This window comes from Cryptomeria japonica, chromosome 10 (genome assembly GCF_030272615.1).
Source record: "Cryptomeria japonica chromosome 10, Sugi_1.0, whole genome shotgun sequence".
NCBI classification, from domain to species: Eukaryota; Viridiplantae; Streptophyta; class Pinopsida; order Cupressales; family Cupressaceae; genus Cryptomeria; species Cryptomeria japonica.
The window spans coordinates 334,913,991-334,927,638 of record NC_081414.1 but is presented as its reverse complement, the minus strand read 5'-3'; the positions used below and the strand labels follow the sequence as shown (position 1 = coordinate 334,927,638).

General features: G+C 34.7%; 1 protein-coding gene and 1 non-coding gene across 2 annotated transcripts; both read left to right on the top strand.

Moving 5' to 3' along the window:
- The first annotated feature begins 4,792 nt into the window (after positions 1 to 4,792).
- LOC131076139 (small ribosomal subunit protein uS12) lies at positions 4,793 to 11,269 on the top strand. Its single transcript, XM_058013202.2, has 2 exons — positions 4,793 to 5,016; positions 10,446 to 11,269. Exon 2 carries the CDS (start codon positions 10,538 to 10,540, stop codon positions 10,964 to 10,966), a length of 429 nt encoding a protein of 142 aa, XP_057869185.1. The 5' UTR covers positions 4,793 to 5,016; positions 10,446 to 10,537; the 3' UTR covers positions 10,967 to 11,269.
- Positions 5,224 to 5,345, top strand: LOC131076169 (small nucleolar RNA SNORD14). Its single transcript, XR_009113326.2, has one exon. It is a non-coding gene; the product is annotated as a small nucleolar RNA SNORD14 (small nucleolar RNA).
- Positions 11,270 to 13,648: the final 2,379 nt, after the last annotated feature.

Sequence of the window (13,648 nt, the reverse complement as noted above, 5' to 3'; positions counted from 1 at the left end):
AATGGTTTTCTATCTTTGTGATCTATGCATAGTTGTGCAAATTATGGATGCCTATTTTATATACCTATTCGCTAATTAAAAAACACATTTTTTACTTTACTTTTTTAAATACATTATGCTCCTTCTCTTCATAAGTTTATAAAATAACCCCTTCTTGTTTACTCCTAACAAAATGCATTGTTCATTTATGTCGGTTTTAAAAGTATAATACAGTTACTCTTAATTTGTACTGCATACATACGAATAGTTTTTTTCTTCAAAATTCCATTTAAATGTAGGAATATATGTGAACAATATTGTGACTTGTATTTATCAATTTACATAAAATCAAAGCGCCAATATTTTTGGTTCTTCTTTTCATGTGGTCTGATTTGATCTTCCTCCTTTTGTTTCCTTTGAATATACTGAAGCAACAACTGCAGGCAAATTGAAATATCATATGGGATTTATATTAGTCTCAACTTCTCAGCCTTCCATTTTTTTCCCTTTCTCACAATTTAGAGTACTAACCTCCCTCCAACTCACTGTGTTTTAAAATAAATATAAATTTAAGATTTTTTTGGCAAGTTATTGTTCTTACTTTTTGTGTTATTATCTCTTTGATATCTGCTCCTACCATATATTCTAGATTGTTTTTTAGATAAATATATATTCTAATTTTTTTGGTCTTTGAGTATCCTAATTTACAATTTTATTTAATGGCATCTTCATCCCATCTTGTATCTTGTGTTTGAATTTGTGTGCGTGTATCTCAAATTGATCCTCTTCTTCAAAAGCCTCATGAGCAGTGTTTCAAGCATTTGCCTATTAGACCATGGTTCTTTGAACATACTTTAAGCACAAAAAGAAAAGTACTCTTAAAATATACATTTGTAAATAGGAGGTTTAAGATGAAATAACTTTTTATAAAAATTCAAACAATCAACCTACTGGTTAATGACAAGAGTAATTAACACAAGATGAAATAAAGAACTTCAAGAATGTCATGGACATGATGTTAGGCAATATGAAGTTGTTACTAGTTATCAATAACATAAAATTTATATGATGGCCAATTTTACACGTGACTATCCCAACTTTATCATATCCTTTATTGTTTGAGAATAATTTTTTCATTTTTTTCTTGTATTTTAACAAGTTAGGTAATTAAATTTACCAAACTACAACATTACATTACATTACAAATATCACCTTTATTATTCCACCCTATTAATTCAATCAAATTTAAGTCCACATAAATTGGTAGAGCCTTGTTTTATTTCATATTAAATGCATATTATATATAAACTTGTTTTCTTTGGTTTTAAAGTACTTGGAAATGCATTAAGTAAACCTACACCCATAAATATCACTTGCACTTATGCTTTTTCGTTTCTCACTAAGCTTTCTTCTTCATCTTAATTTTTCACGAAGTTAGTTGTCTTCTACATGTACAATCATTACAATTTACTACCATGCTACTAATTGACATTTTCTAATTTGTAATTTTATGAATCTTACATATAACATTAATTGATTTGGTTTTATCTAATGGACACTACATATTTCTTCATGGATTGTATTGCCCATAGTGCAATTTGAATAAGACAAAACCTATTTCCAATAGCCCAAAAGAAACGAGCTACCAGGTATTCTTCATGAACATTTTTTTTTAGTTAATCCAATACTATTACATTTCCAAAATAAAATTTCATATTCACAACTCTTACATATTTGGATTTTTTCCTTCAATATTTGTTATAAATATACATATGTATAATATTTACATGTGTGTGTGTGTGTGTGTGTGTGTGTGTGTGTATAAAACAAGTTCAATAGTGTCATTTCAACTTCATTTCCAATATCTATTTGTGGCTTCAAATACATTTCCAATTTATATTTTTTATTAGATCCAATATTATATGTTACTCTCACAACATAATATTTGTGAATTTTATGTATCTTTTATAGGGAAAATTACCACAAGAAGTGAAAATGCATTCTTTGACTGAAAATGCAATAAAAAAAATCAATGATGGGAACCCTCAAATACAACCACATCTTCAAGTTGTACACATCGCTGAGATTGAGGATAGCCTTAAATCAACAACTCAATACAAAATGAATCTTTATGATGGAGTTCATAAACAAAAGGCAACAATTCCAAAAAAAGTATAATCAATATGTGACATCAAAAGAGATCCTTGAAGGATCTATCGTGTTGCTCATAGGCTATAGTTGCCCAACTATTTGCAAGTCAAGGTGAGCAATGCCTTTAGTTAACTTAGTCAAAAAAAAAATTATTCACTTATAACAAAAATGACATTCATAAACCCATCATTTAGAATATATTCCACTTTCTAACACTTCTTTTTATATACTGATATAGGTGGATTGTCATCTTCGAACTAGAAATCACTTGCGTGCACCATGATATTATTGGTAAACCCACCTACCTTTTCAAAGACAACGACCTACAACTACATGCAACAAGCTCAGACACTCCATGTATAGCGACTGTTGAGGATGATAGAGTACCAAAACTACCTCCTCAAAGGCCGTTGTTTGGAATATCACCATCCTTATAGGCAAAAACCCTCCCCTCCACTATTACTCCTATTAGAAGTTTGAATCCATTTCAAACAAGGTGGCTTATAAAGGGCCGTGTTACAATAAAAAAAGAAATGCACCACTCCAACAAACCACAGGGACAAGGACACGTCTTTTCTTTTGAGATTATAGACTATGAGAACACTGAGGTACATATCACTTCTTTCAATGAAATTGCAAACCTTCATTACATGAATATTCAACTTGGAGCTATATATACAATAACAGGTGGAACTGTTAAGCCAACAAATAGGTTGTACAACAAACTGAATAGCCAAATTGAAATTTGCCTACAAGACGATTCAAAGGTTTCTCTATCGGATGATGACCTTACCATTCCAAAACATCAATTCTCTTTCAAACCTCTACATGAAATTGTGCAAATGACCAATAATTGTCTTGTCGATGTTATTGGAATAGTCATTTGCGTAGATCCAAGCTCTAGTATAAGAAGGAGGGATGGCACAAAAGTTCTTAGAAGAAGCATCAAGCTAATGGATATGTCTTCATGTACTGTTAATGTTACTTTATGGGGTCCAACCACTCAAAAGGAAGGTACACAACTGCAAGAAATGTACCACTCATGTTGTTGTGCTTGCAATTAAAAGTGGACAAGTCACTGAGTATAATAGAAAGGTCATAAGCACTTTGGCTAGTTCCTACCTTTTTATAGACCCAAGCATAGAAGAAACAAAACAACTAAAATCATGGTTTGAACAAAATGGGGGTGTTGTTATTTCATCATCAACATAAACAATAGATGTGCCCCTACAAATTACAAGGAATACAATTGTTGATATTAAAGAACAAGCTTTGCATTCAAAAAAACCCGTTCAATACATTGTAAAAGCAACAATACAATTCATAAAATCAAATTCAATTTTTTATCCATCTTGCCCACTTGAGATAGATGGTAAACAATGTAAAAAAAGAGTTGTGTAGAATGATGATAAGACATGGAATTGTTCTAAGTGTAAGGCTACATTTGTAAATTGCATTTGCAGATATATACTTCAATTAAAGCTAGCAGATCATACAAGCACACTATGGGGTATTGCTTTTGAAGAAGCAACCACCTACCTCATTGGAATTTCTGCAATAGATTTATATATGCTACAATTCAACCGAGAAGTAGAAATCAATGTTGAGGCTATAATTAAGCAAGCTTTATTCAAGCAATTTATCTTCACTATCTCATTTGCAAATGATTCAACTAGTGTTCAAGGTCGAATGAAAACAACAATCACCAAAGTTGAGAAGATAGATTTTGTTGCAGAGAACAACTCCTTGTTGGCCAAAATCAATGATATGCACAATAATAGTACCTAGATCTAGCTTCATTGCTTATGATATGTACAAAAAATATTTAAAAATATCTATATATTAAATTTCTATATTTTTTGTTATAATATGTGTCAAGACAATGTCACATTTATTTATATTACAATTTAAGTTGATTTCATGAAAATAATGTGTCTACTACCTTCCCTCAAATTGTTTTTTTTACTACATGATGTATATAATTAACACTTTTTTTTTTCAATATCAAGGGTTAAATCAATAAAGGACCTCCGTATAGAACCACCATTATCTTTTAATCGATATTCAAGAATGAAGAATAATCCATACACAATTATCAGAAAAAAGGAGGAGTCTCGACTACAACTCTCATTGTAATGAGTAAAAGGTATGCAATTTCACTTTTATATTCTATACAAAAAAAACCAAAAAAACCTATTACTTGCTATTCCAAAATTGCTACATCAAATGCTTAATGCTTCCTTTCTTTGCTTCGCAAACTTCCACATTTATATACTTTTAAACAGTCTATATAAAACCATGCATGCATCCCTCCTAAAAAAACACTAACTACTTGTTTCACTATGCATAACAAAATCAAAGAAAAAAAAAAAAAAACCTAACCTCAAACTCATTCATACCAACCAAGGAAAAAAGTCATCTTCACAATCCAAATGTATAAGATTGATAGTTTTTTTATGTCTCAACAAAAATTATATATAAATATTTCAATTATTTATCTTTCAAAATAAACTATTTTATGCACAAATCACATATCAAAATAACCAACTACGAACAAAAGTTATTATTTCCTATATCCCCTTGCACCTCCTTAAAGTGCAAGTGCTAGTCTACATGCTAGTAATAAAAAGTTGGATGAACCCAGGCTTACGTGAGTTAAGGTTTACCGAATCGAAGATAAATCGACGACACATCTACGAGGGTTAGGGTTAGAGTTTGAAAGATAAAGGTTAGGGTTCAAAAGATTGTGTGGGGTCTAGTTAGGGTTTCTTCTTTACACGAAGAAGCAAACTGTTATTTATTGTGTTAGCAAACTTTTTCGTTCTCTTTCTTGAATGTTTCGATAAACGGCCTGATTGCTTGCGCGCATAGTCATCTGTAACTAAGGTATTCACTTCTTTGACTTGATTGTTGTTGTGTTTCATTCATCTTTTCATCCAGGGTCGGTTGTTTTCGAATTTCATAGGTTCATTTTCATCCGTAAGAGGCTGCAATGGTGTTCTGTATAGTTCAAGTTCATGAGATGTGTTTAGTTGGGTAATATTTTACAAATATGGATCAAGATTAGTTGGCAATAAGTTAGGGTAAAAATGAGGTCGATGATGAGATAGGAAAGGCTTGTTTCTCAAAACATTCGCAGTGGCTGCCTAAGAGCTTTCGCCTTCGCAAGGCTTGAGAGCTTGTGCTATTCAATTCTTCCTTGGATGTCTGAGACCTCAAACACTTAAATTTTCAAAAAATTTCATGTCAAAACATTTGTGTGTGTTTTCATTGCTTTTATATTAAGTTACTTAGTTATGGCTTTTGATAGATTTTTGTCTTCGGTATTTTCATGAGGCTCACGATTGTCAAATTTTGAAGATCTAATGATCGATGAGGAATAAATTTTTCGTACCAGCCGAGACGTTTTCTGTGTGGATTATTGCCTTTAGCTTGTTCAGACCTTTAATGAATCTATCAATTGTTTGCTGTTTATAGTTTTATATTTTTGGTAAGGGCGATGAAATACTTTGGACCGATAATATTGGCTTCTAATTAGAGACACATTTATAAGCCTTTATATGAGACTCTGACTTGCGTTGTTTGGAAACAATGTAAGTGTTTTATAGTGCTACCTGTACTAGTAAGTCCGATTTGTGATTAGTCTAAAAGTCGCCTGATTTGAGATGGAAAACTTAGGAAAGACGTTACTGTTGTTAATTCAAAGGATTGTATTTTGTTTGTTCGTTGGGTTATCTCTGTCCATTATTTTATTGTGAATGTTGTTTTCTTTGCCCCTGCTGGAGTAATTCAGTTACAGTTTCTGATTTCTAAGATGAATGGTGTAATGTGAAGTCAGGATCGTGAACTGGGAAGGCTCTTTGCAGTGCTTTTGATTTGGAAAATAACGATTTTATAGTCCATTCTCCTCTTTTATTTTTGTTGCCAATCAAAACATTCATAGTACTGGGTTACATTTGTTGCTCTTGTGCCTCTTGATATCATTATGCCTGTGGGCATGTGAATGGAATTGTGATGCATCTTTTGCTTAATTCCTATGTTACCCAAGGACACATACCTGGTTTTTTCCAGATGTCCACGTCCTGGGGATGTCTTGGGGACAGGGGACTCTTAGGGTACATCCCCATAAATTCTGCATATAGACAGTGAATTTTGACAATGATGTTATAAGCAATTTGACTTTAACTCTCAATTTAACACAAATTTGTCTTAAGAACTCTGCTAGTTCTTATATGTTAAGGTTCTATAATGTATGTACATGTTTTATCTATGTTTTCATATGAATATTTTAGATTTTCCTATTTCTATGTAGTTGTCCCCTTTGCTGTCCCCTAGCCATCCCCAAAATTGGCAAAAAAATATCACCGTCTCAAAAACATGTGTTAAAACTTGAACCAGAAAACTGAAACAAGATATACATAATTTATCGTGGGAAAACCCTCCACTTGAGGGTGAAAAACCCAGTCCACAAAAATAATATCTTTATTGAGTTCTTTAAAACAAATACAAGAATTATTGATGACTTCAATCGACACTCAATAAGCTTGAGATACTTCCTTTACAGATACAACTTCTAGACTGTAGAAACAGAATAGTGACAGCCTCTCGAAACTCACAGGACTGAGTACAAAAAATGTGATTCTCATAACAAGTAATAACTATACCAATCTCAGATCAATATTCACAATATAAAATTAAAGACTCAAGAAGAGTTACTGATTTTTCACAAGAGTCTCTGATATTTTCTATATACTGAGATACTGAATATAATATCTTTCTTCGATGATATATATGTTGACCTACGATTTGTAATAATATGTCTCTTATAAGAGGTGAAAGAATCACTGGTGCAAAGTCTCATCGCATACCCCATAAGTCGACCATTACTCTTCACGAAGGGAAAAACACGAGCATGCATAATGAGCGGTTACACCATCGACAAGAGGGGAAGGCAACGGACGAAATCCACACGGAATAGGAACGGATGCCAACGCAATATAACTCCACATCGGATAGAAACAGCTGCCAACGCAGGACACAAACACAAACGACAACAACTAATACAAAGATGAAGAAGATGCCTCGAGAAGTTTCGCACATAAGAAATCGGAGCTTGAACGGACCACAGATAGAAGAACTCTCTCGCAGCTACAGGAACTTCAACACTTCCTCTTAGCAAGAGGGAGTTCTTCATTATGTCATCACATGACAAGTACACAAAGCTGCAATCAGAAGAATGCCAATAAAAAACTCATCACAGATTTTTTCAAATAAAAATGTTATCTTAGCATAACAATATTTACCATAGCTACTTCTAGAGGGTGAATCAGAAAATAGAAAATAAAGTCATAGAGTCACACACATGACTTCCACCATGGCTACTCCCAGAGGGTGGAGAGGGTGGAACAAGGGATTTCACCTTGAACTTCTCTCGCAGAGAATTCATTAACAAGGGATTGCACCTCGAACTTCTCCCTCACAGAGAAGAACTCATTAACAAAAAGATGTGGCTTCCTCTGAAGCTGAAAGAATCAGACTCCCTCTGAAGCAGAAAGTCAAGCTCCCTTTGAAGCTGAAGCAAGGCTCCTTCTGAATAGTAATTCCTCCTCGTCAAGAAAGTGTCTACAGTCATCAACTCAATTTCATGGCAACCACCATCAAGGTCTTCCTTCCTTGAATGCACTCTCTCATCATCCTTTTATAATTTTGCTCAGCAATGGAATTTCCATTCACTTGGATTGATCACTCCGAAGCACCTAGCGACGATCTGATGGCTGTGTGGCTTTTGGCCCTCGCCATCACTCATCATCTATCCACAATATCTGCCCCGTGCATAGATTAAGCATCATCTGAAGAACTGTTGTTAATACCATCCACAGCAAAGTGATGGACCAACCACATAAATGCGACAGAAATCCACCTGCAGCAAGGTGTGTCAGAATGCTAAGCTGCAGTGCTCATCCTAAGACAAAAGCACATGATCTACCTTCAAGCGGTTAGGTTCCATAGGAGGAAATGCTCTGATTCCATGTTAAAACTTGAACCAGAATATAGAAAACTGAAACAAGATTCACAGAATTTATCCTGAGAAAACCCTCCACTTGAGGGTGAAAAACCCAGCCCACAAAAATAATATCTGTATTGAGTTCTCTAAAACAAATACAAGAATTATTGACGACTTCAATCGGCACTCAATAAGCTTTAGATACTTCCTTTACAGATACAATTTCCAGACTGTAGAAACAGAACAGTGACAGCCTCTTGAAACTCACAGGACTGAGTACAAAAAATGTGATTCTCATAACAAGTAATAACGATACCACTCTCAGATCAACATTCACAATATAAAGACTCACGAAGAGTTACTGATTTTTCACAAGAGTCTCTGATATTTTCTATATACTGAGAGACTGAATATAATATCTTTCTTCGATGATATATATGTCGACCTATGATCCGTAATAATATGTCTCTTATAAGAGGTGAAAGAATCACCGGTGCAAAATCTCATCGCATACCCCATAAGTCGACCATTACTCTTCACGAAGGGAAAAACATGAGCACGCATAATGAGCGGTTACACCACCGACAAGAGGGGAAGGCAACGGATGAAATCCACACAGAATAGGAATGGATGCCAACGCAATATAACTCCACATCAGATAGAAACAGCTGCCAACGCAGGACACAAACACAAATGGCAACCACTAATACAAAGATGAAGAAGATGCCTTGAGAAGTTTCGCACATAAGAAATCGGAGCTTGAACGGACCACAGATAGAAGAACTATCTCGCAGCTACAGGAATTTCAACAACACGTACACCCGTCACCGTACCGGAAACTCGGGGTAACATAGCTTAATTCATAATGCTTTTAGGTTCCTTGTTTCTTAAGGTGTTTTGTTTAACAATATCTTAATTTATTTTTTTCTAATAGTAAATTGCAATATCCTCTTTTTGTTTTTGAAAACTGGTTATTTCGCCTTTACTAGTGGTCCAGTGGAAGTGAGCTTAGTAGCCATGACCAAGGAAGGGTATGTCTAAGCCTCTTGTTGAACTTTATCCTTTCTGTCGAAGTAGCTGGCCGAGGAGAAATCCCTTCTATCAAATTCAGTCAGTGTTATTTGTTCTGTTAAACTCACATTGAGGGGTAGGGTATCGTTTTAGTCAACCGCAATGGTATTCTGCCCAAAATCATTTGCTGAGGTCTATCCTTGCTGCAAAGTTACATGATGCATTTATTCACTGTTATTTTTTCTTATAAACTTGCACATTGAGGGGTAACGTTTCAGTCAAACTCAAATGGTACTCTTTCAAATTCACTTGCTTAGGGTTATACTTTCGTAAAGTCACTTGTTTAGAGCCATACCATCTGTGAAATTTATTCAGAGTGGTATTCAGTCTGTCCAAGTATTAATTTTAATGATCTTCTGAAATTTGAATTGTAACTCAATAATACACAACTCTGGAGATGCACTAGGAGGAGGATTTCTTCTCTGATATTGTACGTTTCTATTTGTTGACAACGTTGCTTTTTGGAGAGTGTTTCTTGTTGAGTAATGCTGTCAATAAATAGAAAACGTTGTCAATTGATCTGTATCGTTTAGCTAATTGGTAACTGGAAGAAAATGATATTTTGATTTGTTAAGCTTATAACTTCCAGTTAGATTGGTGGATTTTCTTGTACTTGTCTGTGCAGCCAGTATTATATTTTTTGTTGTTTAATGAAAGTATAACTGCCACCTATATATTTATAAGCAGAATTGTCATGTATCTATGATATGAGTAGAGGCTGTTGTAGATTACGTTTTCTAGGAATTATTTTTAAGTTTGTGCTGCGGTCTTATCAGAGGAAAGCTTGCTTATGATGAGAATATGATTCTTCAATGATATTCACTATGAGAAGAATATTCGTCAATGACGCTGAATCAGGTTTAACATGAATGTGGTGAATGCTTGAAGTTGCTCTTTATTTTAATGATCGTCAATGTTTAGGTCATATTACAATGAAAATATATGATTCGTCATCGTGTTAGATAATGTTGAATTAGGTTTGACATGAATATGGTGAATTGTTGAGGTTAACTTTTTATTTTAATTGTCAAATGGGAGCAGTTTTTGGTTCAAGTTAATATTTTGATGTAAGTAAATTTGAAGTTTACTCTTTATTTTCATGGTCATCAATGTTGTAGGTCTTGTTACGATGAGAAGTATGATTAGTCAATATCTTAGGTAATGCTGAATCAGGTTATACATGGATTTGGTGAATGCGTGAAGGCGCTTTTTATCTTATTATGATTCATCAATGTCTTAGGTCAAACGAGGAAGACCAGGCCATACCTCTGAGTGGCACTTGAAGGTAGTCGACATAGTTGCAGGGTTTGAAGTGATATCAATCTAGCCAATATGGGGAAGACACGTGGTATGGGAGCGGGGCGTAAGCTGAAGACCCACAGGAGGCGGCAGCTGTGGGCAGACAAGGCTTACAAGAAGAGCCATCTTGGTAACGAGTGGAAGAAACCCTTTGCTGGTTCTTCTCATGCTAAGGGCATTGTCCTTGAGAAAATAGGTATTGAGGCTAAGCAGCCTAATTCTGCTATTCGAAAGTGTGCAAGAGTTCAGCTTATCAAGAATGGAAAGAAGATTGCTGCTTTTGTTCCCAATGATGGTTGTTTGAACTACATCGAAGAAAATGATGAGGTGCTGATTGCTGGATTTGGGCGAAAAGGGCACGCGGTGGGAGATATTCCTGGAGTTCGATTTAAGGTTGTTAAGGTGTCTGGTGTATCATTGTTAGCTCTTTTTAAGGAGAAAAAGGAGAAGCCACGATCATGAGCTGATTGTTTAAGTGGTTCATTAAGGGACACAATTGGCATTTAGAAGCTTTGAGAAGTTTAATCACGGGAATTTGAATTCTGTTATTGTATGGATTTGTTAACAAATTTTGATTAAAATTGTCTTAAAAAAATAAAATGTTTTAGGTCTTGTTAGTATCAGTCATCAATGTTTTAGGTATTGTTAACTATGAGAATTATGATTTGTCTATGTCGCAGGTAATATTGAATTAGCTTTAACAAATGGAAGGTACTATTTATTTTAATGGTAATCAAATGGGTGCGCAGGCCTCAATTCAAGTTATCATGGACACTTGTTATGTGTTTCTATCTTGGAATTGTTTTTTATGTAATTTTTTGTTGGAATTGTTTTTATGTAAATTTTATGTTGGAATTGTTTTTCCAAAATTAGCTTCATTAGGGATTCAAACTTGAATGTTCGAAGTTATTGTTTAGGGTCTGCTAATAAATGATGAGGTGCAAATTGCTAGTACTTATCATTTTTGAAGGACCTTATGGATTATACATTAGGTACAAATATTATAAAAAATATCTTATGAATTGGTTAAGCGGTATACCCGTCAGTGGTGGGGTAATTGGCAATTACTTCTAGCCCTTGTGGAGTTGGTGTATATTCTAATATTTTTGCCATGACTTTAGTTGAAGTGGCTTTGTTACTGTAGATTTAAAGCTTCATGCCCCTGTAAGATGTAAGCAAATAAGATTACATGAACTATTGGGAGGTTTATGGATGAAATTAAATGCAACTATTTGGAGTTAGTGCTTGGTCTCACCGGTCTCACTGGTCGTTTCAGTGGAATTTATAGCCATTTCAGAGATGATATAATTTTGTTTATTTATATAACCGGTCCTAACGTATGAAACTATCTACCCTTGTTAGGGTTCTCAAGGAAAGTATGAAGGTTTATGAATGAATTCGGACTAAAATTGTCGAGAGTAGGTAAGTTTAGTAGGCAACAACACAAGTGCCAATTAAAAGGCCAGAGCAAGCGCGAATTGAATAGGATCTGTTACCTATTATTATTGTCTCTTGTCTGAGGTTGTAATTAAGAGATTAGTCATGGCAGTGCTGAATTATTTGATTAGTGACATGACAATTCAAAACCTCTTGTTTTTGTATGCATTTCATTATTTTGGAGCATGTTAGAAATTGTACAGTAATTTTTGTTAATATTGCTAACAAACAGGATATGAGATCCTGTTTAGCATTGACTCAGCTGTTAATGTGAAATTCATTCCATGAATTTGTACTATTGTTTTTATTGTTAACAAATTAAAGTTTTCGGATGGTGTTAACGCATGCGTTAACTTATAGTAATCTCCAAGTATATTGTATTGCTCCAAAACTCCAACACAGTTAACGCAATTTAAATTATAGTAATTTCCAAGTATATTGTATTGCTTCAAAACTCAAAAACATCTCCAATTTCAACAACTTCAACAACCACCCAAGATCGATCCAAGTGGGCTTAAATATAGCCTCCATAACGGTTTCCAACTACTTTTCAAACTTCAGAATTGTTGGACGTTTAGCTACCCCTTTTTACAACATTTTGCAATGACAACAAAAGTTGTCAACTTGCACTTTTCAAATTTGGCGTCTCCAAGGTGTATTCGGCCTATTCCAAGAATTGGTCTGATGTTTTTAAGGCCAATATTTATTATTTATTGCTTGACTCATGCTTATAAAATGCAACCATGACAATGCCTTACATCAATTAGGTCTTATTGACTCACAAATCTATCAACCTATTACATATGATTATTTTCACCTCATGGGAGATATTAGACTCTTTAGGCTTCATTTGTATCTTTGGGTGCACCTGCATCATACAACATGGGTGGTTGAATCTCAAGTCCACTTGAGATGAGTTCCTACAATGTAGTCCCATGTTTCTTTATCTCTGGTCTTCATCTATCCATATTGCATCTGCCTCAGCGAGTCCTTGCCACTTGACAAGTTATTATTTGTAGACCTTACTCCTAGTTTTCTTCACAATCTTGGTGTACAAGATCCTTTCAAGTTTGGGTGGCCCTTGACTTGTAAAGTCTTTGAGGATGTCTGCAGCGTCTTCCATCGGGAATGTACCATCTTCCTGCCCTGTACCTTTGAATGGTGTCAGATTTGCATCATTAAAGATTGGGGATATTCCTATATCTGAAGGTAATTGGATTTCATATGCATTGTTTCCAAACTTTTTGAGTATTTGACAAGGTCCAACTTTCTTCATCATGAGCTTTGTGTGTTTCCCTTTTGACAATCTCTCCTTTTTCAGATTCGCCCATACCATGTCTCCAATTTGGAACTGCACATCTCTCTTTCTCTTGTCAGCCTGCTCCTTGTACTTCTTTGTACTTTTTTTGCAATTGCATCCTGACTTGGTCATGAATCTCCTTTATCCCTTCAACAAATTCTTCTCCACAAGCATTGATATGTTCAGTTGAGGATAGGTTTCTCAATTCCAGCACACCTCTTGGATTCAACCCATAGACAATTTGGAAAGGGCTTCTTCCTGTACTCCTATTGACAGAGTCATAAGCATATTCTGCTTGGGAGAGGATGGAATCACACTTTTCACCATGCTGCTTGGTGAGGCACCTTAACAAGTTTCCAAGTGACCTATTGACCACTTCTGTTTGGGCATTTGTTTGGGGATGATAA